General features: G+C 39.6%; 1 protein-coding gene across 1 annotated transcript; it reads right to left on the bottom strand.

Moving 5' to 3' along the window:
- Window positions 1-878: 878 nt before the first annotated feature.
- Window positions 879-24,495, bottom strand: LOC6637988 (netrin receptor unc-5). Its single transcript, XM_002061085.4, has 10 exons — window positions 23,198-24,495; window positions 12,963-13,886; window positions 11,971-12,249; window positions 11,726-11,896; window positions 10,308-10,361; window positions 8,653-8,955; window positions 3,750-3,878; window positions 3,446-3,656; window positions 3,281-3,354; window positions 879-3,214 (listed from the first exon to the last, which is right to left on the bottom strand). The coding sequence occupies exons 2-10, from the start codon at window positions 13,636-13,638 to the stop codon at window positions 1,893-1,895; spliced, it is 3,219 nt and encodes a 1,072-aa protein (XP_002061121.2). The 5' UTR covers window positions 13,639-13,886; window positions 23,198-24,495; the 3' UTR covers window positions 879-1,892.

Here is a 24,495-nt window from a genome sequence, read left to right as displayed (position 1 = left end):
CCTTTTGTCACTTTATACATGATTTTATTGATAATGTAGTCAAAAATCGCCTGTCATTTGTATACTTTTTCTTCCAAAGCAGGATTAATTCTCAAATTATGAGATTTTAATTATACCATATGGGAGTGGGCAAAATATACTAATAACAAGTCTTAAAGTTTATTCTGTAGCAAACATTCCCTACTTTTTGGCACAAGTTGATGATTTTCTCCACATTAAGCAAATGGGTTTTCTTTGAAATTATGACGTCACAAAGTCAATCCAAAACTTGCAGATCTTTTGTAAATTATTAAATTACTGAATCATTGAAAATTTTATTCATACATCTTTCTATTGACCATTCATTTATCTCGTCATATCTGAACCAAATTTGATATATGTATATACTTATTTGTCTATCATAACAAATTAGACAACTCTTTTGTCTGTATTATATGACTTTAAAGTGGAGTGGCCCCCACTTCTTCCCTTTGTTATTCCAGCGTTTTTTCCAGGCGCATTTAAATATTAAAAATATGAAAAAAAAGTATATAAACTTTATTTCAAATTTTTCACATTATCGCCAAAATTCGTTATTGATCCGATCCTAATTAAAATTTTCGCCAAATTATTGAATACTCTATTCAGGATCAAGCGAAAATTGATTTAACTCACCGTTGAATGGCATATTTTTGAACATTACCATATATTTTCGAAATTTCTAGTAAATGTTAATAATCAATAGTTTTTGTTTTACAATAAGTAACGTCTTTATTCGATTTTAGTTTCTGCACACTTTGATGCATACTAAAATAAAGTTTATATAAATACATAAAACCTACATAATTAAACCAATAATAAAAATGAAAAACCTGACAACTGTTTTTTCTTTTATTTTCATTTATGTATGTATTTGATGTAATTCGTTTTTGATTTCTTGATTTGTGGTTCCATTTGATTTTCATAGTGTGTCCTTAAATTTTGTAGGTAATTGGTAATTTGGGCCACTAATTTATATTGGTATTGATTACAATTTGTTGTTGTTGTTTCGATTAACGCTTAAACGACAGGATTTTGGCTTAGAACTAGGGACAAATACAAAGGTTATCACTTGAGTATGTCTAACAAGCTACTCGTTTTTTTTTTTTTGTTTGTGACTATCGGCTAGGATCATACACTAGATATATGTATATATATATAAATGTATATATGGGTTATGTAAATGAGAAGGTATATATGTTTGTGTGTGTGTATGAATTTGTGTTTTCGGGTTCTTCTAGTTTAGTTAATATGTTCTTCTCTTTACGTTTTCGTTTTCGTTTGTTTGGTTTTTAATGCTATAACTAGAGTTGGCTGAAAGATTCAACGATTTGGCAATTAGTTCACAACTTTCCATTCTTGTGAATTTTCCTGGGCCATTGAGTTATATACGAAGATTGTGTGTTTGAGTGTATTCATAATATTGTTTAGATCCTATTTATACATAATACATAAATAATATTGTACTCACTAGGGCTACAGTTTTGTTTTTCGTTTAGTTGTAATAGTGTGTTTAAAACTATAAGTTTACTAAGCCACAAGAAACTTTACTTAGTGTATAAAAATGCATGGCACCCATGGGGAACAGAGTTCGTTGAGCAAGTTTCCTTAGAACACAGTCACTGCCAGTCAATCTTTAGTGACTGTAGACTAACTATATACGAGTTTATATGACTACATCTACACTTTGATTTTTCATAATTAATATACTTTTCGATTCCATTTTTCATTTTCTCGGATTTTGTCTCATTGCGTCGTTCAAACATTTTTCAAATAAAAGGCAACTCATGAACATTTTGTTTGTTTGCGAGAAACCCAAATACTCTTTTGGGTGATTCTCCTAATACTATCCCACTTATACTTCTTCTTCCGCCTTATATCCACAGAGGGCCAATTGTCTCCACAATGATGTCCAGGACATCCTGCCGTCCCATCTCCTTGAGCGTCAGCAGGAGCGTCATAATTGCATGAGACACAGAGCTGGAACTATTACCGGACGAGCTATTGGTGCGGCATTCCCACAGATTAAGAATTTGTTCGGTGGGCGATGGCTTTGTGGCAAAATAGGCAATATACCGATCGGTGTTTAGTTTCTTTGCCAGCAGCCGCCAGTCTCGTTCATCTGCTCGGGGCGGATCAAGAGCAGCGCATATCAGTCGCTTGGTGGCATGTGGCAACTGGACAAAGTCTATCACACAGCTCTCATTCACATAGTTGCCCTGCCGATCGATGGAGATGGTTGTATTGGTGGTAGAAGCCAGCTCCAGCTCCTCTCCAGACTCACAGAGTGGCTGAGCAGGAACACTGAACGTATAGCAATCCGAGCCATCCTCACTGCCCTGGCCAAAATCCACGCACAGGGTGTGCTGATCCTGACGACGGAGAATGAACTCACAGTGCAACAGATTGTTGCTCAGAATGTGCTGGTAGGGAATGGCATGTTCGTACGGGGCAGATGTCTCCACATCCGCACAACGCACTCGTATATTGAGGTTCAGACTGTTGAGCACAAAGGGAAAGACCTCGCTCTCGCCCAGGAAACTGCCACCGAGTTTGCTCTCCACATTTGCGCAAATGTCCTTGCTGTTGGGAAAGTCCTTCACCACATAGATGCGGAGACTGCAGTTGGCACTACTGGGCGGTGTATGCTGGCTAAAGGCCAACAGTTTCATTTTTATGGCGGGCTGCTGAATACGCGGCTCCGCCACGATGGCGAAGTGACCCAACTGCTCTGTCATGATGTACACATGCGTCGGCTCCAATTGCACGTAAACTGGTGTATTGATGGTCTCCTCGCCCACGGACACCGCTCGGCGCCAACTCACATTCAGCTCGTCGTGCTCGTTGTCCGCATGATAGATGTGCACATGCCACTGTTCCGGTGCAATTAAACAGTGCGGAATCTTTAGGATCACGGGCCTTACAAAGCTGTAGTTGCGCGGCGCAGTGTGGACCACACTGCTGCAGAGAATGGAACTTTCTGTGGCACAGGTAACACGACTACTCTCATCACTCAAAAGCGACAAGGAGACATGCTTTTTCAGGTGCTTACTGATGGCCATTTCGGGTACAAAAAGCAACAGTTCTCCATTGTACAGACGCAGTTGTCCGCCATTGCTGCCTAGAAGCTCATAACTGATGCTCTTCGAGGCATTCAAGATGGACAGCTTGGCATTCATATCGAAGGTAGAGTTGGCTGTGGGTAAAAGAAAATTCATTCAGTTATTCATTTCCAACATTGCTCATCTTAGCAAACACTTACAGGTATCCGCAGTGGATGATTCTCCCGTCTCAGACAGATAATCGGCGCTTAAATCATCAATGGGGTTGGTATAACTGTAGATAAGGGAAAATTTCATCAATTTTTAACAACTATTGCATACTTAAAGGGGGGGCAAATGAAATTCTGTTTATTGCCAACACTTACTTGGCTGCCAGATTTGGTACATCATAGTGATGCTCTGTAACACCGCCGCATACCATGCCCACACCCACATCCACACCGACGCCCATCAAATGCTCGCCCGGCATATAACGATGTCCGGGATTGACATAATCGTAGCCCAGATTGCTTGCCTCAATGTGCATGCGCATCTCTTTCTTTTCCACCACGCCGGGCATATAATCCGCATCCATAACTGCAAATGCATAAAAAAAAAAAACAAGAGGAAATATTCAATTTCTGGTGCCGGAAGCCATCAAATCGCCCGTCGAGGCGTACGCCAACTTACCTGATCGGGCCATATTGTAGTGTGGATTTGCCCGTATGCCACGTCGAGCACAGCAGATTAGAGCGGCGCCAAAGGCAAAGCAAACGGCTGTGATGAAGGCCAGACCCAAGTAGAGTGTCCAATCGAAATCTGCAATCAAAACAAGACATGAAAATCTAAATCGAACTGTGGGCAAAAGTAAGATAATATGAAAGATAAAACAATTCATTTCAGACACCAATTATCCAGAATAAGACTTAACATATGGTGAGGCAACTTTTTCTTAAGTTCACCTAAGGCGAATAAATAAGAAAAAACCCCCAAAACTCGAAAGTGCTTAATTATACACATATTGAGAATTGAGTTCCCAGACTAAACTTTTAAGAAAATATTTGCTTAGGACTTAAAAACTTTTTAACTAAACCCCCTAAGGAAAAAGTTCAACAAAATGTTAAGAGAAAGAAATAAAGAAACAACATTTGGAATTTAATAATTCAACATTTTCTATTTGCATTTGAGCATGTGTCGAAAATTCTTTCATATTTTGACAAATATTTAATAATGTTGGATTTATATAAATTAAAATATTCAATAGTTTAAGTATAACTTTTATCGTCTTTGCATTTACCTAAAAAATCAATGTTACATTTAGATTTAAAAACAGCATTTCATTTTAATGACCATTTTCATTGATTTGACAAGTTTGATCTGTTACTTTTTAGAATCAAAAGTTCAATAAAACATTAAACTTCCATAAAAAAGGAAGACAAGGAAGTAAACAATCTCATAAAAAAGTCATAAAAGGGTTAGAAAAAACAGAGAGAGAGAGAGAGAGAGATATGATTTAGTGCAAACTATTTACTTTTTAAGCTGATATCACAAAAATGCTTTCTTTAACATCTGACTCATAGTCATTAACAGATGCACAATATTTGATTGTTTTTATTGTTTGTTTTCTACTTTAAATGTTTATTGATTCCCCCTTTTTTTTTAGGGGCTTTGCTTACTTTCGTTTAGCTTCTTTTAGATTTACTTATGCCACTTGATGCAATTCAGCAAAAATTTTCGATAATATCAATCAATCTGTATAGAGCCTTAAGTTTGTATTCGCCGATTTCTAACGTTAAGAACTTTTTAAAAAATATAGACTAAATTTAATAAATATCAAAACAAGCATGAAAATGTCCCACCTTTTAATACCTGACACAATATTTTCACACTTTCCCATTAGGTTTAAAATTAGAACTTGAACACTTTTTTATGGCTTCGTCTTAATAACGAAATGTTTTCTTGAACAAACACCCATTAAATTATAGTTTTCGGGCGTGGCACTTAATTAGTTTCACACTTTGTAAATGTTTGCGGTGGTCGCCTCCCAATTGAGATTATTCAATTTTATTTATTTAATATATTATTATACCATGCACCCAAAGGATGAAATGGTACATTAAACCTATCAAAGTATAAGATGAAAGCATTTTCGAACTCATAATATAAATGGAAATATATATTCTTGACAGCCAAGTCATATATACCTATATTTCGGAGGCTATAAGTTCTAGAGTCACCAAACTTGGTATATAAAACTTTGAAGAGTTCATTCCGAACAATTTTGATTTGAGTTATTGCAAGGCCAAATATCTATAATGTAATATCCTCGGGGAATACTTGAAATGTCGTAATCGAATTTGGACTACTCCACTATTTGTTATCAATGTCTATTTGTATAAAATATTTCCCAGTTTTGTAAATATTGGATTGAAAATAAAGTGCTCACGTGATTGTAAGAGTGAGGAATATAGTCTGAGTTATCTAGGCATGTGAAAAAAAATTTACTAGGTTAATTTGACATTTAACATTTGAACATTTAACATAAAATGCAACCAATTAATATTTTCTTGCAAAAATTTGACACTAAATTCGTCTATAAAGACAATGTAAAACCACCTTCTTCTCTTTACAAATGAAAAAAAAAGGAATTTGCAAAGATAACACATTTTCCTAAAATACAGTGCTTATCATGTTTATAACCCACCCAGCAGCTTAAACTTTAAAACAATTGTAAAAACATTTTTAAATATTAACATTCGTTTTTCCATCATTCCGCAGCGGTTTTGGATTTTTTTTGACCAAAACATGAAATTGGACTATAATTTTGATACAGGAAATGGTGCTTTTTTTCTTTGTTGTTCCTTCTTTTTAAGAAATCGTTATTAAATCGTTAATTTTAAGTGAAAAAGTTGATTTTTATTCAGAATTTAAATATTGAACTACTTATTTTTCAAGATTTTGAAGGTATATGTGATTTGGGAAACATTTTCAGCCAATCTGTTTTTTTCGTTTAAAAGTTTAAATATGAGATGGAAAATGACTAAGTTTAGACGATTTTGACTTTTAACTTGAAAGTTGAGGTATTGATTTCATTATCGAATATCAGTAGACATAATTTACTATACAATAAAATAAAATTTGTATGGATTTTGCGCAGTTTCCTTTCCTCCTTAAGCCAACTCTGTGGTCATACTTGTTGAATCTTTTTATTCTGGACATTCTTCCAATTTCCCTTTAAACACGCGATGCCACGAAGTTTAAGAATATAAAAGATAAGTTTTCCATTTTACTATGCTCCACTATTGTATGGGGCAATGGGTAACTCTTAGTTTGGCCAAACAATTGAAACTGTCAGTTATGCTTTTTAATACCGCCCCCGCATCCCTTCTCAACCTCCTCCTGACTATAGGGTGTCCGCCTGCATTTTAAGCTGGGCCCAGCCAAGACAAGACTGGGCAAAAGCTGGGTAAGACGTTGCCCTCCAACAACATGCCAATCTCCAATCTTTGTCTTTTGTATTAAAAAAATCTGTTCTGCGTAAATCCGCCACCCTCAGCTTTTCACAACTACAACGATGATGAGGAGAAGGAGGAGGAGAGGGAGTGGGAGTTAGAGTGGGTGGAGGACGATTTCTTTGTATGCCATACAATATCACCACATTCACATATATTCGTAAAAGTTGAGTCAACCAAAAACCATACCAAAACTGAACTGAACTGAACCGAACCGAACAGAACCAAACGCGGTCGCATCCTCGCCCATTACCATTGCCATCGCCATCAATCCCGAGCAACCATGCGTATCCGTATCTGCTGCTGCTGTTGCTGTTGCTGTTGTTGCTTTTTTCTGTGTATGTCTGTATTTAATGTTTTATGTTTGTATGCTCATCCTCCCCCACTCAGGTTCACCCATCCACCCGTCCAGCTACGTCTATTTCGCATTATTGTACGATGCTGGGCCCCCCGTCGCCATCCAGCCATCCAGCCAGCCAGCCAGCCAGTCATCGGCTCTCCGGCTCCCCAGCTAGCCCATCCTTCTCCCAAATCTGACTGCTGACTGCCATTGTTGCTGCTGCCTGACTGTTTCCGTCGCTGTGATTGTTGTCGTCATTGTTGCTGGCGCTGGCGGTGACTGGTTGGCGAAAAGGAATCGCTGCAGCGCAAGGAATTACTCTGTATATATTATGATTATTATACAGCCGGAGAAATGGAGCTCTCTAGCTCGAAAGAACAGGAGAACTCAATAGAGAGTGGAGGAGCGGCGGGAGTGGAGGACGCACCATTATACAATGTATGAAATGAGCAATTATATTCGTTGTAAATCAGCGGCAGGAGAAGCATCGGAAGCAGAAGCTTCCATCCCCAAATGTGGGTCCTCGTCTTTGGGCTTTCGTTTTCCATTCGCTTTTGTGCATTTTGCATGCTGATTTTTTCCTTCTCTCTAACGTATTTTTTTTTTTTTGTCTCTTTTAGGACTCGACTCCTGCATGGGACATCAAAAGCGTATTTGTCATGCTAAGAGATTAGAGATGGTACTGAAGGAGAGACGAGGGAAAAGTAAAGGAGAGGCCACCACAACAATGGCCACATGATGAAGATGCTTCTTCAACTGTTGCCTACCCGTTGTGTTACCAGTAGTTAAGGCCAGGTATTGGCATCCCGTGGGGGATTGGCTTTTGCCGAAATGTAATAAAATGGAAAATAAGCTCCAATGTGTCACTCTTCATTCAAACTTTTCAACAGCAATCAAATGAAAAAGTAGAACGAGTAGGACAAACCTGCGAAATACCCGGAAATGATGTACAAATGCCAAAAAAGGCAAGTCGGGGTGGGGGGCTTGGGCTACTCCTTGAGCTTGATCCTTTCAATTACACACTGTGACAGTCATATAATTGATCCCCATGGACCGCACACAAAGTAAACCCAACGACAAAAAAAAAAAGAAAACAGAAACTATATTTGAGTTGGGTCAATCGCAGTCACTCTTCACCCTGTTCAAAAATCGAATCAAACAGCAACAATGACACGACGAAAGCTTTTCAGGAAGGGGGCTGAATTGCAAAAGGGGATGAAGGGTACGGAGTTGGGGGGATTGTGATTGGGATGCGGGTGTTGGTGTTGCCACATGCCTAATTATGTGGCAAAGTATACAGACAGACAAGGCAGGGGATGGGGAAGAGCCCAACTCGAAGGCCAACTGCGATTGATTTGGTGCCCCTTCGATTCAAATAGCTTGGGGACGACAGGAAGTAGCGCTAAAGGGATACCAGCAAAGGACTGAGTAGCCTTACCCTCTTCTATCTCGTTGGAGGGTGTTTTCTTTATACACAAAATATATATATATATATATAAATTTGTGTTTTTCAAGTAAAAGGGAAGCCGTGCACAAACAAAATGCACTTGGTTAATTTCCCATTGTGACAATCAGCGCTGAGTGCTCAGCTTTTGTTTGGCATTGAAGTTGGAGTTGGGATCTGGATTGTGTCTCATGCCCACTGCGATTGTTATTGTTGTCTAACTGTCTACTTTGTAGCTCCTGCCAAGAGCATCTTTCCTGCCCTGCCGTTGTCATAAACATACACACACACACTTACCATCCTTGCCAATCTGACACTGTTCTCCACGGCATTCGGCCGTTTGTATGTCTTTTCCGGCGCACAATGATTTGCCATATCCTGGCCCACCGTCATTCGAATCGATGGAGCTGCCGCCGACGCCTCCATCTCCAGCATTGTTGCCGCCGCTGCTGCTACTGAGAGCTGCGGCTCCCACACCCATTAACTCGCCGTCTTCATCTACCGCCTCTGTAGTGGTCTGCGTTAGGCACTTTCTGCGACGCACTTGTATGCATTCCATGGAGCAGATGCTCCAATCGCTCCATGCGGACCAACGAGCAACTGTAAGTAGAGAAAGAGAAGGAGAGCAATGGAGCTGTTTAGAAATCAAAAGTCATATTAACATGATTTAGCACACATTCCCGACAGCGGCATACCCCTACGCGATATATCATCGGCACAGGAAGGCCCTGGAAAAAACGATACATGGACGGAGAGGCAGATGGAGAAGGAGAAGGATGGGAACCGCGATTGGCTGCTCCGTCCGTAAATGCATGCTGCAATTTGGCCCCAAAGTGGTCTATGGGGAATCATCGAGGCTATATTTCCCACCATAAAATAGCTCTACTTCGCCCCCCTCTCATCGTCTCTGGCATTGCTGGGGCTTCGGCGCCCCTGTTGAATTTTTGGTATGTGCCTGTGCATGGGATGTGGACGTGGGTGACTCGAAAGTGGTTGTCATTTTAATGCTTTTTCTATTTTCGCATTTTCCCTGCTATTTCAATTTTTTTCTATTTTCCTTCCTTTTTCTTTTTTTTTTTCTTTTTCGTTTGCATTAAGGGACGGAACGGAAAGTCCGAAAACTAAACAGAAAGCCCAAAATGTAAATGGTGTCTATATGTATATACATTTATATATGTATGTGTGTGTGTGTGTGTGTATATATCGGCATTTGTCACTTCCTGTTTTTGGGGGAACAACACATAAAACCACCCCCGGGAGAAGGCCTTTAACACGACATCAGTTCGCCTTGGCATTTAGTTTGCCCATTCCAGCATCCTTTAACTCATCCTCATCGATGTCCCCGGCATGGGCATCGGCATCGGCATGCCAGTTAAAAGTTAAGGGTCGAAGTGCCTCGACCAGACAGACTGTTGCATGAATCAGGGAATCACAGATAGAAAGAGCGAGCGTAAATCGTGGTAAGTGATTTTTAAGTTGTTATCACATACACAATGACGTCATTCGTTCTCGTTCTCGGTCTCGGTCTCGGTCTCTGGGTGTAAGTAAGTAAGTAAGTCACTCCAGCCGCATATACAAATATTGAGAGTTTCGAGGAAGGGGCAGCAGCAGGAGCAGGAGAGAACCATATCGAATGGATGACTCCATGGTTGGTTGGATGCTGACTATGCTGTGGGCTCAGTTTAACACAATTGTTTATTGAATTGTAAAGCCAAAGGGGAAACCCGGGCGAAAGGACGAACCCCAACTAGCAAATTTGACTGGCTCGATGCCTCGTTAAACATTCAAGTTTAACTGCATGAACACAATGTCATATTGGATACCAAAGAACCAATATAACCCCAACTCTTCAGCCCCCCACACCACCCAACCCACCCTCCATCCATTCACGAGTTTCATTCTGGAAGCCTTTCAAAAAAAATGCACATTGTCAGGCTTTCGTTTCAACTTACTGCGCTTACTCGACGAAATGTCAAATCCATCAGTGCTCACAATTTGAGTGTCCTCTGTTGTTGTCAGGCAACATCATTGTAATCACGGGCGTTGGCGTCAGTAGGCGTGGCATGGCCATAAGGTTGACACGGTTCCATGGGGATGAAAAGTCATAAGAAAAAGGAAAAACGTAAAAAAACGAAACCGAAGCGAAATTTAAAATTAATTTTATGACACACTTTTCATAGAAAAAAACGGCTAGCATCCTCCACCCCAAGAGCAACCCCACTTGAATGTATTGCCATTGCTTCTTCAGTAGAGAGTCGTCCCCATCCTCCATCCCCCCACTCCCTATCGCTATCCCATACCGTAGTGACTCGGTCTCCATTTGCCCATGCTTGTCTGTCAACAATTGCTCATTGCTGTGGCTATGCCTGCTGTGCGCCTGGCCCCGTATATGGAGTATCCGTATATCTATATATCTCGACGTACGTGTGCGTGTGTGTGTGTGCACTACAATACAATGCAATACAATAAATTTACATGAATAAAAGTGAAGAGTCTCAAACACATGCCGCCCGTGCGTCTGTCAATCCCGATTCCATTCCCTTGTCTTTTTTTTGCCCTGCGTGAATGCCTTTGTCACCATTTAGTCGGTGGCCTGCCGGCGGCAGCCACAGTCGCTCCAATCTATCCCATCTATGTATATGCATGTGGAGATATCTGTCGTCAGTCCTGAGAGCAGTACCAGCAGCCAGCAGCCGGCAGCCGAATGCGTGTTTGAAATGAAATACTCAGCACTCACTCAAATATGTATTATGCCATTTCAGAAGGAGAGGCTTGATGACTTTGCCGTGGGGTTTGCCCCGGTAAATGAAGTTGGAGGATTGTCTACCTTCAGAATTCTTTTGTAGTTCCCCAATGTCTGCAGAATTTAATGTTTACCCTAGACATTCGATTTGGTTGCCACAATCAATGGTTATGGTTTCGTGAAAGGGTATAGACACTTCGTCAATGAGTTGTTTTGATGAGTTTCCCCCGTGGCTTATTTCTTTTTTTGGAAAGCCCCTTGAACTTTTCTCGTTGTGCAGTGCTTTTGTGCCTTGGACCGACCTTTCTGGCCCTGCATTGACGGGTGTGAAGAATGTGCGTTCCACACAGAGAGAGAGAGAGAGAGAGAGAGACATAGAGGGGGTGAGACTGAGACGCAGGTGGCGCCCAAAGTGCTGGCCAGGCCGCAAATGGCATTTAAATTGACAATTTCGTAGCTGCTGCTTCAATTACGGCCACACTTTAAAATGATATTCAAAACGAGCACCCTTAATCCCCCCCAATTCCGTGTGCTCCCACCAAACAATTTCGCGGTCTACCACCAGAACACCGCGTGGATGAACACCTTCGTGTATATAAGTATTATTCATGTTTCTGTGTTGTTTACCTGGACACGCGGCACAGTCGGCCGACTTTTGTATCTGCGGACCTGAACATTGAGCGCCACCGTTCAAGGGCATTGGATTGGTGCAGGCTCGCGACCGTTTTCGTCCCTGGCTGGGTTTTCCCGCGCATTTGCAATCGCGCCAAGGACTCCAGGCGCTCCAGCCACCGTTCACTGATGTGGAAGAGAGCAAAAGAACATTACAATGAAAAAGGGTAAAAGGGTTAGAGTTATATGTATATACTGACCATAGACAATCAGCACTGCCGAATCCGAGACACGCTTGCCAGCAATATTCTCAGCACTGCAACTGTAGTTGGCCATGTGTTGGAGTGAAACCTGACGAAAGGTAAGAGTACCGCCAGCCACACTTATTCCTGGCTCACTGTCCGTTACGATGGCATTATTTTTATGCCAGGTGAGTTTCGGTTCCGGAAAACCGCCCGGTGGCTCGCAATGCAATTCCGCTCTGATGCCCAGCTCCAGGCGCAACGAAGTCGGTGACTGGCTAAAAGACTTGCGAATATCTAAAAGGGTGAAAAAAAAACCAACATGAAAAGTTGGTTATGGTTATGTTAGTGGAAATGTTACCCTTTGAGAAGACAAAGTGCCCGACAAACATTATCATAGTCCTGATCCATTATGTCATAAAAATATCCCTTCTTAAAGGTACGTTTACAAGACCCTAGGACACTCTATCCACAGAAACTGGTTTCATTTTTCTATCGACTTTTCATTTTTTTTTGAACTTGAAGATTGAGAGCTCAGAACAAATCAAAAACAATTTGCATAATTCCTCAATTTAGGCACTCAGCTTTGAAAAATGTGATTAGGAGCTCTCATGGGCTTAACATAATTCACTTGTAATTCCCAACTGGTTTAAGTGTGGAAAAAGGTGGTGAAATTCACGCAATGTTTTCTAAAGAGTTCCCAAAACACTGAATACCCCGCAAAACCTCATTTTAAGCTAAAAATTTGTATCTCATTCTAGTGAAACATTCAAATCAATGAAAAATAAAAAGTAATTTGTTTTCTGAGGTTAAGGTTGTAAAATCTTATACTTCCTTATGATTATGAAACGCAGCTTAATAGAAAAAACTAAAATTTACCCTAATTTTTAGTTTGTCTTGCACGAACCCCTTTTTGACGCTTACCCTTTGAAGGTTTTATGTTTTAGGTAACTGCACCTTATGGTTAATTCATTTAAATACAAATTTCTTTGAGTAGTTCAATTACTTACATGCAATGTGCACAGTGGCCGCCTGACTCTTGACCACACCACGCGAGGACCACGCGTGGCACTCGCATTTGAAGGGTCCCTTGCCGAAATACTCATCGACCAGATCGCGATGAATTGTGGCCGTAACCTCCTCCATATGTACTCCGGTGTGTGGATCCACGTGCTTGTCATGCGTCGAAGGTGGCGGCTGGGAACTGCCGCTGCACTTGAAGATGACCTGCAGCGAGTGCGATGCCTTGCATTTGAGAACAGCTGGTCGATTCTTGACCACAAAAACGCTCTCCGGTTCACTGAGAAAGATGGGCAAGGTATTGCTGGCCTCAGCCGGATTCAGTTTGCCGCCATTGAACTCTTCGAGCAATGTGCCAGAGCCACCGCCGGCACTGGAGGATGAGGAACTCAAACCTGATTTGGCACTTTCATCTTCACTACTTGTGCCCAGAGATTCGATGTTCGTTCTCTGGGCCGCACTATCCTCGGTGACTAGGGTGTTGGAGAAGGGGGCCACTGCTGTCAGTGGATCAATCACATCATCCTCCATCGAGGCGGACAGACTGCCGTAATCCGTTTGCGGCAGCTCCCTGGCCATTACCAATGATAGCCATATTAGTTGTAGGTTAACTATGAGTACAATCACATTTCCGGCTGTATTATTAATCACCGACGACGACGTCATGCTCGTGGTCTATTGTGGTCGTCGCTGATGTTGCCGCTCTTGTCTTGGCTCGTCGTTAATATTTCGTTGTCAGTTTCTTTTTTATCGCTGACAACGCTGTCTCTCGTCGTTTCCCTTGTCCTGTGCGCTTCCTGTGCAACTGCTGCACGTTGCACCTGCCTCACTTCTTTTCGTTGTGGCTGCTATTGTTGCCTCTGGTATTAGCATTAGCTGCACATTCGCTTTGTTGTTGTCGCAGCAAATACGATCTGTAAAGTCAGATAAGAAATTCCTTTAAGTGGCTTTTTACTTCTAGCTCGTAGTATGTAGTATGTAAGTATGCAATTTGTGCGCACTCGACAATAAGAAAATGCCATAAAGTGGCATTTTGTCAAGCTACCGAAAAGTGTCCATGAATTGACTAAAGTGTTCATATCTTAGACAGTCAGGCACACCACACCCACCAATTCATTCACATATATGTACGTATATACTGCCCCGGACGCATAGTCAGTTGTTGCATTAATAATCATCAAGTATACGACACTGATTTGTTCTAGCCATAAGGCAACAATCAAGTTTGCAATGACTTGGCAACTGCCTACCAGTTTGAATACAATGTGATTGATCACAAAAACCAATATGCCGCACTCTTTCACTGCTTCTCCAATAGAATAGAGCCAAAGTGTAGGGCATTATAATGCCAGCAAGTTACAAAATTTACGAAATTAGGTATGCAAGTCATGCGTCAGGTTCTACGAATCGTTGGTACCTAATCGAAATATTAATAACAGGTATAAGTATGCTGACTGCACTTCTCCACCTCTCTTTGTCTCTCTCTCTCTCTTTCTCTATCTCCTTCTCCTTTTTCTCTATACGTATACCTTCTAGGCAGGACGTTGTAGGTATTATAACTTAGGCAAGAGGGGCGGGACAAGTAGTGCTGTGGGAACCCTGCCTTTTGTCTTTTGGAGTTATTAGTTGTTGATAGAGTGAGACAGAGAAATGCCAATAGTTGACAATGGGCCACAATCAAATGTTTTCAACATAAATCGTAAATTTGTATTTAATTTTTAAGTCTTTATTCTTGAGTTAGAAACTCCTAGTACTATTCCAAATATTTTATTTGAGTTTTTACAAATTTCTTTGGCTATTTTGTTCAAATCAATCAGTCAAACCCGTAGAAAGGTTCTGACGTCGGCAGAGCAAAAAGTCGAGAACCCGCCAAAAATGATTTATGGATCCGTTCATGAGTGCAGATATGTATGTGTAAAGTCGAATAAGGTAGCAATTTAGATTTATTTTTGAAAAACATGATGTGTATTTTCTAAAAGAAACTAAATCTATTAAGTGCATTAAACTATGTTATTAAGAAAAAAAATAATGACCAATAAAAAATATATACCTATTAACAAGAATGCGTTCGAAAAGTAATAAAGTTTTCCAATAAATCTTTCAAGTTGAAGTTGAATAGATTTGATCTTACGATAAATTTATTACTTTACTTATTGTCAGTTGTAATTCGCAACTAGTTAAGGCTTTTAAGAAGCAATAACGAAATTCAATTTTGAATTTAAAAATACGAAATCGAATTACAAAAGTCAATCTTTACAGTTTTTGGCCCATGGTGCGTTCGTTATACGGTCTTTGGCTTTCCATCGACAGTTAAGACCCTCCGCCTTTGAGTTTATGTGTTTGTCTTTGTAATTATGTATTAATCATGCATAAGTTTAAACTTCTTCAAGCAGCCCCTCCTCCGGCAGTGCCACTACCGAGACCACGACTACGACGAAGGAGCACTTAAACAACTTATATAGCCACCGACGATGATGACGAGCGACCATTAAAAGGCGCATAAAGTAAAAGTCGATATGTAAATTTTACGGAAACGTTGATATGTGAAATGTGATTATGATTAGAGGCCTTCGAGGGGGCTTGTGGCCCAACTCCCTTACTTTACCACCGACTTACGCTCATGACCACGAATTGTTAACGAATGCTGGGCAATATAATAAAATATCGGTTAATAAGAAATTAAAGCCAAATAATAAATTTGATAGGCGGCGTCGTCTTCATTATGTTTCCTTTCATTATAATCATCATCATCATCATCAGCATCGTCATTGTCATGTCGTCATTTCTTTTGGTTTAAGCGCCTTTTATGCGTAATTCATTTGGGTTTACAGGGTGCTTGTGGACACTTGAGTGTCTGTCAATATTTTCTACCACTCTCAATGTTTGTGTGTGTATTTGGTGTGCGATGTGTGAGAGCCATATAACTGACCAGATTATAATAGTATTCCCCATGGAAATGCACACACACATTTTGTTTTGTGTGCATTCAATTATGGCCAGGATATTGAAGTTCGTTTTGTTTTCGATTTGTCTAGACTTTTGTTTGACATGGCTGGGGATTGAACTGTATTGAGCTGGTGTTGGAGCCATCACTATTTGCTAGGCTGCTTAACGAAATTACATTTTTGCCTGTGGCCACATAAGCATTAGGAATCGATATGTAAGTGTATCCTTGAATTAGAAGTAAAATCAACTAAACCTATAGGATATGTGGCAATGCACAGTGGGCTAATATCATCTCTCAAATTAATTTCACACTTTTACAAAATGCTAAAAGAAGATTAAGTTGAAAAATATTGGCATAGATTTTAACTGCAATTCACATAACAAAAACTCAAATAATCTTTTAGTGGTCCGTATGGAAATCTGCCTAAGTTCAAGATAAAAGAACCTAAGATTGAGACACTTGTCGAAAGCTGATGGGCACCTAAATGAATTGCAAGATAGACTATCGTTAGTCTCAGATTTACCTTAAATGTCAGTTCCAATTATAAGTCGCGACGAAAACAAATTTAAAATACTGCCTAAAAATTTCCTGCCCGAGAATTCTTTTTATGTTCCTTGCTACTTATACAAACATATATTACAATTTAACTCCAATTTTGACTAATCCTTTGTTTATGCTCTGATTTGCTTGACTGCTTACGATCCCCTTATAATCTCCAACTTCCTATATTGCCTTTTGTTTCTATTAATATATTTGTTTTACTCCATAAATAAGCAAATTTTCATATACCGTTTAATCCTCTTATAATAATAATTTTCGTTTAGTTCAGTCAATTGTTAACCATTTGACTTTAAATAATTAATATGTCATGTCTTTGGCAAATTATGGTGCATTGTTGATGCTATTTTATTTTTATAGTAACATATTTTTACCTAATCTGATTCACTTGGTCGAAGTTGCCAACTGTTGCGGGTGTTAATTAAGTGTGATGGTTCAATGACTTTGCAAAAGTCTTTAAATTAAACTTAAAAATTTAAATGTCAGCCAAGTATTCTTGGTGCAAATCTGAGATTTGTATATCTATGTATGTAAATATATTCCCAACCCGAATTTAAGGATTGTGTTAATTAAAATTAGGATACTTTGAACCCTTTTGATGATTAAGAAATTGTTAGTTTCGTCTTGGATCCAAAGAAGAATAATCTATGTTAATGACTCTTGATATGCTCGGAATCTGATTCATTTAAAATACAACAATAAAATGTAAGGCTGTCGCCGTATATGATTAAATATATTCAATAAAAAGGAGACTGATTTTAAGAAGGGGTCATAAGTTACTCATCGAAAAGAGTCGTGGCCAAAGTACCATTGAGAAATGGTACTCTGGCGGGAGAGATCACTTATGATCAGAAAATATGCTTATTTATGACAATTAAATCAGAAAGTGTAATCGAAAATCGTATATAAATTAGCCTGGTCTTTGAATACAATTGATTTCCTAGTTCTCAATGACTTGTATTGAAAAATACGAAGTCATATTCAAATAGAGTTTCTTACTTCATTCCGTTCATATTATGTATAATTATAGAACCTTAAGCAGCAGTAGGTTAGAGATTAGATTTAAGATATTACGGGAAAGTTGTTATCAATATGGAATTTATGAAAACTGCAAGTATTTAATCTGAGAGTATTATGATACATATACCTGATGGAAATAAGTATATGTGCACAATGTTTTTTGTTTATATCTCTCTTAAAACTAATCAAACAATTATTTCTGTTATATGATATATTATATATTGGGTCCTTTGGGTTCTTCAAAACAAAAGCAAAACTAAATTTTAGAAAAACAAAAGAAGCTAATTTTAAAAAATTGTTTCTAGATAAATTTTTTGTAATATCATTTCAAAAGCCTCTATGAAAAAAATAAGTTCAAAGCTTCTGCCATCTTTCTAATAGTCACACAAATATTTTGTTGTTACATGGGGCGTATACGTTATTATTGGCTAAATTATGGAAATTCGCCACTGCATATATACATACATATACATTCATATTTGTATAAGTAAATAATGCAATGCCAACTACTTATGGTCAATATGCAAAGCACAGTGCTCTTGTGTGTGTTAATGTGTGTGCGGTTTTAAAATAGTCCGAGGAAATGATAATGTTATTGCTTATCTGGCTTTTACCTGCTTTTTTACCTTTACAATAAATAACCTGAAGCCAGCTTTTACCTCAGTTATGTGTGTGTGTGTGTCTGCTTATTGTCAACGACACGCAGAGTGAGAGAGAAAGAGACCAAAGATTAATCAAAATGGAGCACATTAAATCGACAGAGGACAACGTCTTATCAGTCAACGATTTTGTGATCAATGTTTGCATTTAACATTTTAATAGATTTTTAATGAAGAGAAGTAGGCCAAATGGATTGTGCAAAGCCCTTATCAGCGTCATTTCATTGTGTGTGCATTTTATAATCGAATGGATTCTGGATGCTGTGTATTTATTGATTGACGCCAAACGACAACGACAACAACAACGAAGACGACGACAAATGAAAAAAATGATAAAGAAAAAAGCAGAGTGAAAACTTTTGCATTGATTTTGGCACGCAAGCAAATGAATTTGGTGGATAAGAGGAGAGGAGTGAAGTGGAGTCGATTGGAGTGGAGTAGTGTGACATCACTGGAGGAGGGACACAAAACAGTTCGTCGCACACGCACAGAAGCTTAAGATTTATGGCCAGATACGCGAGATTGCGTGTGCATGTAATCATCTTATTTTGTACATATGTACATCTATATATGAATGGATCGAATGGAATGGATGGAAGGATGGATGGATGGATGGAAGTTCCGCTCAACTTTTGATGATTTCTCAACTTTGGCGGGAACATGTGACGATGGAGGGGAAGCTCTGGCACTTGTTTCCTAAACTTGTATGCATGAATGAACGAATGAATGAAAGATTGCGTGGGATAATCGGCGTCGCATTCAATTTAATTTCACAACTATTGCGGCAAAGACGTCGTCGACATCGACGACGACGACAACGACGACGAAGCCCTTCCTGTGCTAAGCAAAAGAACTTTCAAAGAGAACTTCATCTTGCGGGGGAGCAATGGATGGAAATGGAGTAGGAGTGACAAAGTGGTGGATCGGTGGTGACGGGGAATGGAGGAGCACGCACAATACAAGGAAACACACAAAACAAGTGAGCATTCTATAAAATAATTGATGACTGACTGACTCAGTCGCTTGGCAGCAGCAATAATTTTTATACTTCTGGAGCACTCACGCACACTCACACTCGCACACACACACACTCGGCACTAAAATCAAATGCCACTCGAAACACTGCGGCAGTTACTACGCGACTATGACTACCAAAGATTGCTCTGGCCCTCTGGTCTCTGGTCCCTGCTCCTCCCTGAAGTGGATGAGTGTGTGCGAGTGTGTGTGCTTGTGGCTGGGATGGCAGATGCCGTTGCTTCAATTGCGTGTGACTTTTGCTCTGATGCCTCCTTCTTTTCCTTGGCATGTATGTGTAGTTATGCCCATAGTATGCGTGTAAGTGTGTGTGTGTGTTGTACAATCTTTTGGAACATCTGTAGCACAAATGAAATCTTTAGAGCTCTTGGGACCGTGCTTCTGCTGCTTGGTTACTGTGGCAATCGCTGTCGCATCTGTATTTCACATGTTGCGCATTTTGCCCACACACTCGGCAACGAGAGGCCTTCATCTCATCTCATCTCATCTCTCCTCTTCTCTTCAATAGAGACAGCTATTGTGAGTTTTTGCCTTTAATTTCTTATTTCAATTTTTTTTTCGTTTTCGGGCAAACGCTTGTCTTGTAATCAAACAATTAAAGATGATTTTAATTAATCTATTTATAAGCGACGTTATGGTTTGGTTTGCTTCCAGCAATCCTCCCTCATAACTGTTCAACTCAAATATTAATATGACAAGAGGAGGGGGCGAACCCGGCAAACGGGAGGGTTGACAACTCTACGGGGGAGAGAGAGATACATCTTTAAATTAATTAAGCATAATTGTAGTAGAATTGAAAACAAAAGTTTTAGACATGAATTATGACTTGGGCATAGGAGAAAGATACTCATGTAACTACAAGATACAATAAATAGATAGACAGAGACTGAGTCCGACCGAGTCCGAGACCTCCAGCCAGCATACATATGTATGTATGTATGGACATATGCATGCAATAAGCAAATTATTTATTATGCCATCAGTTAAATAAGTGGCACACAAACTGAACTGAACTGATGACGGACTCTTATCATTTGTATCTGATTAGGAAACTTCTAATAAATGATGGCCTGGTGGTCTGTGTTGAGGCATCTGTGAAATGTTAGGAAACTGAAAGTTATTTCATTCTGCTTTTGGTCATTTTTGGGAATGAGAATTAGAGCTAATTTATGTATGTTTGTTGGTTTTTGGCAAAAGTGAATCGATAATGGCAAATGGCCGACAGATGCCACCAGTAAGAACTTTCTTTTCGAAATGAGAGAGTGTGGTGCTTGCACATTTAAATTTTTATCAGGATTAGACATGGCAAATGCCTTTCTAAGACAAATTTATGATATTTTCTTTCTCTAAGGCCTAACAGCTACCTACTTTCATCTTTCAACAATAGCGACACAACAAGAATGGGCATTCATGTATGGGTCACATACACATTTTTCGTTTTGGTATCGATGATCGACATCTAATCCAATGTTAAGTCTAATGCCATGAACCCATGAGCCCTTCTTGTTAGGTAGGTACGGCTTAGGCTCGCAGGTCTTGACTGAATCTCTCTTCCTCTATCTATCTATCTATCTCCGTCTGTCGCTAGCTCATATGACAATTAATCACCACAGGAGTCAAAGATGCTACGCTGTAAATGTATGTAATAGTAAATGTAAGTTCTCATTCCTTTACGTTCTAGGTTGTTCCCATGCCAATAGACGCTGAAATCGAATCGAAACCAAACCAAACCAAACCCTTGTTTGCTCAGCTAGAAGTTATAGAAGCTAGAGGCAGGGCGAGGAGGGCCACATCAAGGAGGAACAGCTGTAGGATTTCGGGAATTCTTGGTGTTGCACAACCCCTAAAAAAAAATTATGACTGCCTGGGAGTGGTGAGGAAGTGTGAGAACGTATGTACATATATGTATATGGAGAAAAGGGTAACAACTCCGCGTAAATTGTTAAAAAAAAGAATCAAAAATAAACCGAAAGTGTGAGTTTAATCATTACGTGCATTTGTCAAGGCCTGAGAATTTATTTGAATGCTCCTGCTGGTCGTCTGGTGTCTGAGTCGTGCATTTTCGTCCTGCCCGTCAGTCAGTCAATCAGTCAGTCAGTCAGCTAGTCAGTCACTCAGTTAGTCAGTCAGACATTCACTCGGGGGATCATTATATGCCAATTGGCGATTGTTTGTTACCCACTCTTCGTTCAGTTTTTTTCCCTCACATTGAGGGTTGGTAATTGCAATTCACATTTGAATTTGAATTTGAATAACGGTTACATGCCCAAATAATAACTGTAATTGCGGCATGTAGATCGCTCTTAATGCCGTTGCTGCTGCTGCATCTTTTATCAATGAATTGAGTGCTGCACCACTCATCATGAGGGCCCTCTCCACCCTCCATGTGAAAGCTAGCTGACAAGAAGAACAACAACACAGAAACACACCAGAGCGCATATTCAAAATACAAACATAAATACATAAATACATACATATAGAGCCAAAGCGCAATCATAAAATAAAAATAAAAATATACATGATGGCAATGGCGTTCAAAAGGGCACGCTTTTCATAATAAACATTAGCGGAGCGGACCCCGGTCTCGGTCTCGGCCTCTGCCTTTGGCTTTGCCGTACCCGGTCTTCCTTAGCGGTCACATGGTTCCGCTCTGCTCCGTTCTGCTATTTGTTTGTTTCTGAATTGGTCGTCTTTAGTTACACTTGAATACGTTTTGTATATTTGAAGTTGTCGCTGGCTACGTGTAACCTGTGTTCAGGTCCGGATTCAAGAAACAGTGCCAAGGACAATTTTATCCTTTTAAAACCAAACAAGTCTTTAGCACAAAAACAATTTTCTGTTAATGTCAAATATTGATTATGTATGATCAACTGATATTGATCAACTATCTGACCACTAAACCACATAGATTAAAACCATTTTGATCTCTATTTTCTCTATTAATCGACACGAATGCAAAATATATCCCTCAGATGACACTACAAAACTAAATATGACAGCTTTATCAAATAAAATTAAATTTTAAGCTTATTTTTTACAAATTCAAGTTGCTGATTTTAAAATTACTGAAATTCGTTTTGTAATAGCATCAATGTGTTAATAACTATCACATCAATAAATTAGAATAAACTCAAAAATATAGAATTTACTCCAAGTGAAACACTGGATTGATTGATATAGTTTAAAGCGTTTTTAGATCTAACTTGTATAAGAAATAAGTTCGAGTTTAGTAATAACTTTTGCATACAAGCATGAAGCGCAATGTCGATTTTAATCCGAAATTGTATTACTTTTGAGAGAAGTATCTATGTACATATATCTCTTTCACATCAAATTCGCAAGATGTAATTTCAGTTTAGTGTTTGGATGATAACTAGAATTGGATTGTTGTTAGAAACCTTAATAATCAAAAATTCGACTAGAATCTTCATTATAAAACCTGACTTAGGCTCCATATGGCGCCCCACACTTCATTGTTAATCACAATTTTATATCTTTTTATGTGCGTTGTAACTAAAAAGTTGGTTTTGAGGATGATTATTATCTACAGAACAGTACAATACAATTAATATGTTGCAAAAAGTCAAGTCCTGGACTGCTTAGGAGGATTTAAGACCGCCACTGCTAGGGTATGTTTAGCCCTTTCAAGAATTGATAAGAACCTTTTAATTTGAGGTTCCTTTTACAATTCCGCTCCTGTGCATCCTGTTTGAGTGTGTGTGTGTGTGTGTGTGAGGAGTGGGGGTTTTTGGTTTTTTTTTATACTCGTGCTTCTACTTCTCACTTTAGCGCACTGGCCAATGCTACTGCACTTTAGCTTTAGCCACTTGAATGCACTTTGCAGCGAGCCTTAAAAATAGAATTGCAATTGCATACTTAGAGGCGCAGGAAGCAGGCTAATACCGCAGTGTCCCCTTTTTTTTTGTTGCTGCTGTTGTTGTATGTCTTGTCTTGTCTTGTCCAAGCAGGAGTCTTATTATAGTTAAGCATCGCAGAGGCTACTTACGTCTTATGCTTTTGTTGTTGCTGTTGCTGTTGTTGTTGTTGGTGGTGGTGCGACCAAAGGAGCGCGCCTTCTTTGGATCCAGTTTCAGTTACATGCAACGTCCTATCTATGGTATCCTTTTTATTTAGGTGAGTGAGTGTGTGTATGTGTGTGAGTGTATCTATGTATGTGTTGGTTTAGGACATCTGTAACCCTATCTGGAGTCTTTTTAGTTTTTTGTTTGGCCTGCGTACATTGTGCCCTTCATGTCAATATTTCATAGTTCCCATCTGCATTTACAGGAGCGTGTATGCGTGTGTGTGTATGTGTGTATCTATGTATCTACTTTCATTTAATTGAGCACTTCACATAATGTTGCACAGGGACAAGGAACACCACCGAATATCCTGCTGGTGCCTCTTTCATACACTATCACACAGACACTATCACAACAAAAACACAATAAACACCATCATCATCATCATCCGCTTCACTATTGTTATTGTTGTTGTTGTTGATTGAAACACAGATTCACACGCATTAGGTAGTCTTCTTCTTTTTGCCGTATCTCCCGCATAAAGTAAAAAAGACGATCTTATTGCTTTGGCGGGTTCGAAATTTCAATTATCCGCGCGTACCGGGAACACCAACCGATACCAGCGACACGCAAAACAGGAATGAAATTTCTCTTTGAGAGCGACGAAAGAGAACACAGTGAGAGTGCAGCAATACAGAACCAGTGAGAGAGAGAGCGAGTGCAGTGGGAGAATTACTCTCTTTGTGCGCCCCCACAGCATCCCCAGTATGTCGTGTTGTTGTTGTTGCTGCTGCTGCTGCTGCTGCTGGCATATGGAACGCAGGAAATGGGGAGCTCCAGCTTACTCTCCATCGTGAAATCAATGTATCTCTTTGGCTATTTTGTATCTTTTTCCTGTTGTTCGTGCGTGTGTGTGCGCCTGTATGTGATTCTAATTTTATACTTCAAATTCCTGAGATACTTTCATTTTTTCGTTTGATGATTTATTGACTGCAGCAGCAATTAAAAGGCCTTTTTTTTCACTTTTTATCAACTTCGTCTCGTTGACATTGAGGATGACTTCGACTACTAAGAGGACGTCTTAGGCGGCTGCTTCTGCTGCTGTTTGTGTGTTTTATTTATATTTTTGTTGTGCGCGCACCCACACACGCACAATCAGCAGGGACACATACACACGCCTGGCCCTTACACACACACACCTACACACCTCCAGGAAACTTTTCATCTGTTGTTGGGGAAGCTGCTGCAGAGCACTTTTTGTTTTTTCTCTTTTTGCATAGGA

This window comes from Drosophila willistoni (genome assembly GCF_018902025.1).
Source record: "Drosophila willistoni isolate 14030-0811.24 chromosome 2L unlocalized genomic scaffold, UCI_dwil_1.1 Seg72.1, whole genome shotgun sequence".
NCBI lineage: Eukaryota > Metazoa > Arthropoda > Insecta > Diptera > Drosophilidae > Drosophila > Drosophila willistoni.
This window is presented reverse-complemented; position numbering and strand designations above follow the sequence as displayed.

Bases quoted from the DNA above. Each gene is read 5' to 3' on its own strand.
- LOC6637988 (XM_002061085.4), bottom strand. From the start codon at position 13,638: ATGACGTCGTCGTCGGTGATTAATAATACAGCCGGAAATGTGATTGTA. The intron at 3,879-8,652 runs GTAAGTGTGTGT...TTTTGATTGCAG, and splicing joins GTGTCAGATTGGCAAGGATG to ATTTCGATTGGACACTCTAC. The intron at 3,657-3,749 runs GTAAGTTGGCGT...ATGCATTTGCAG, and splicing joins CTACAATATGGCCCGATCAG to TTATGGATGCGGATTATATG.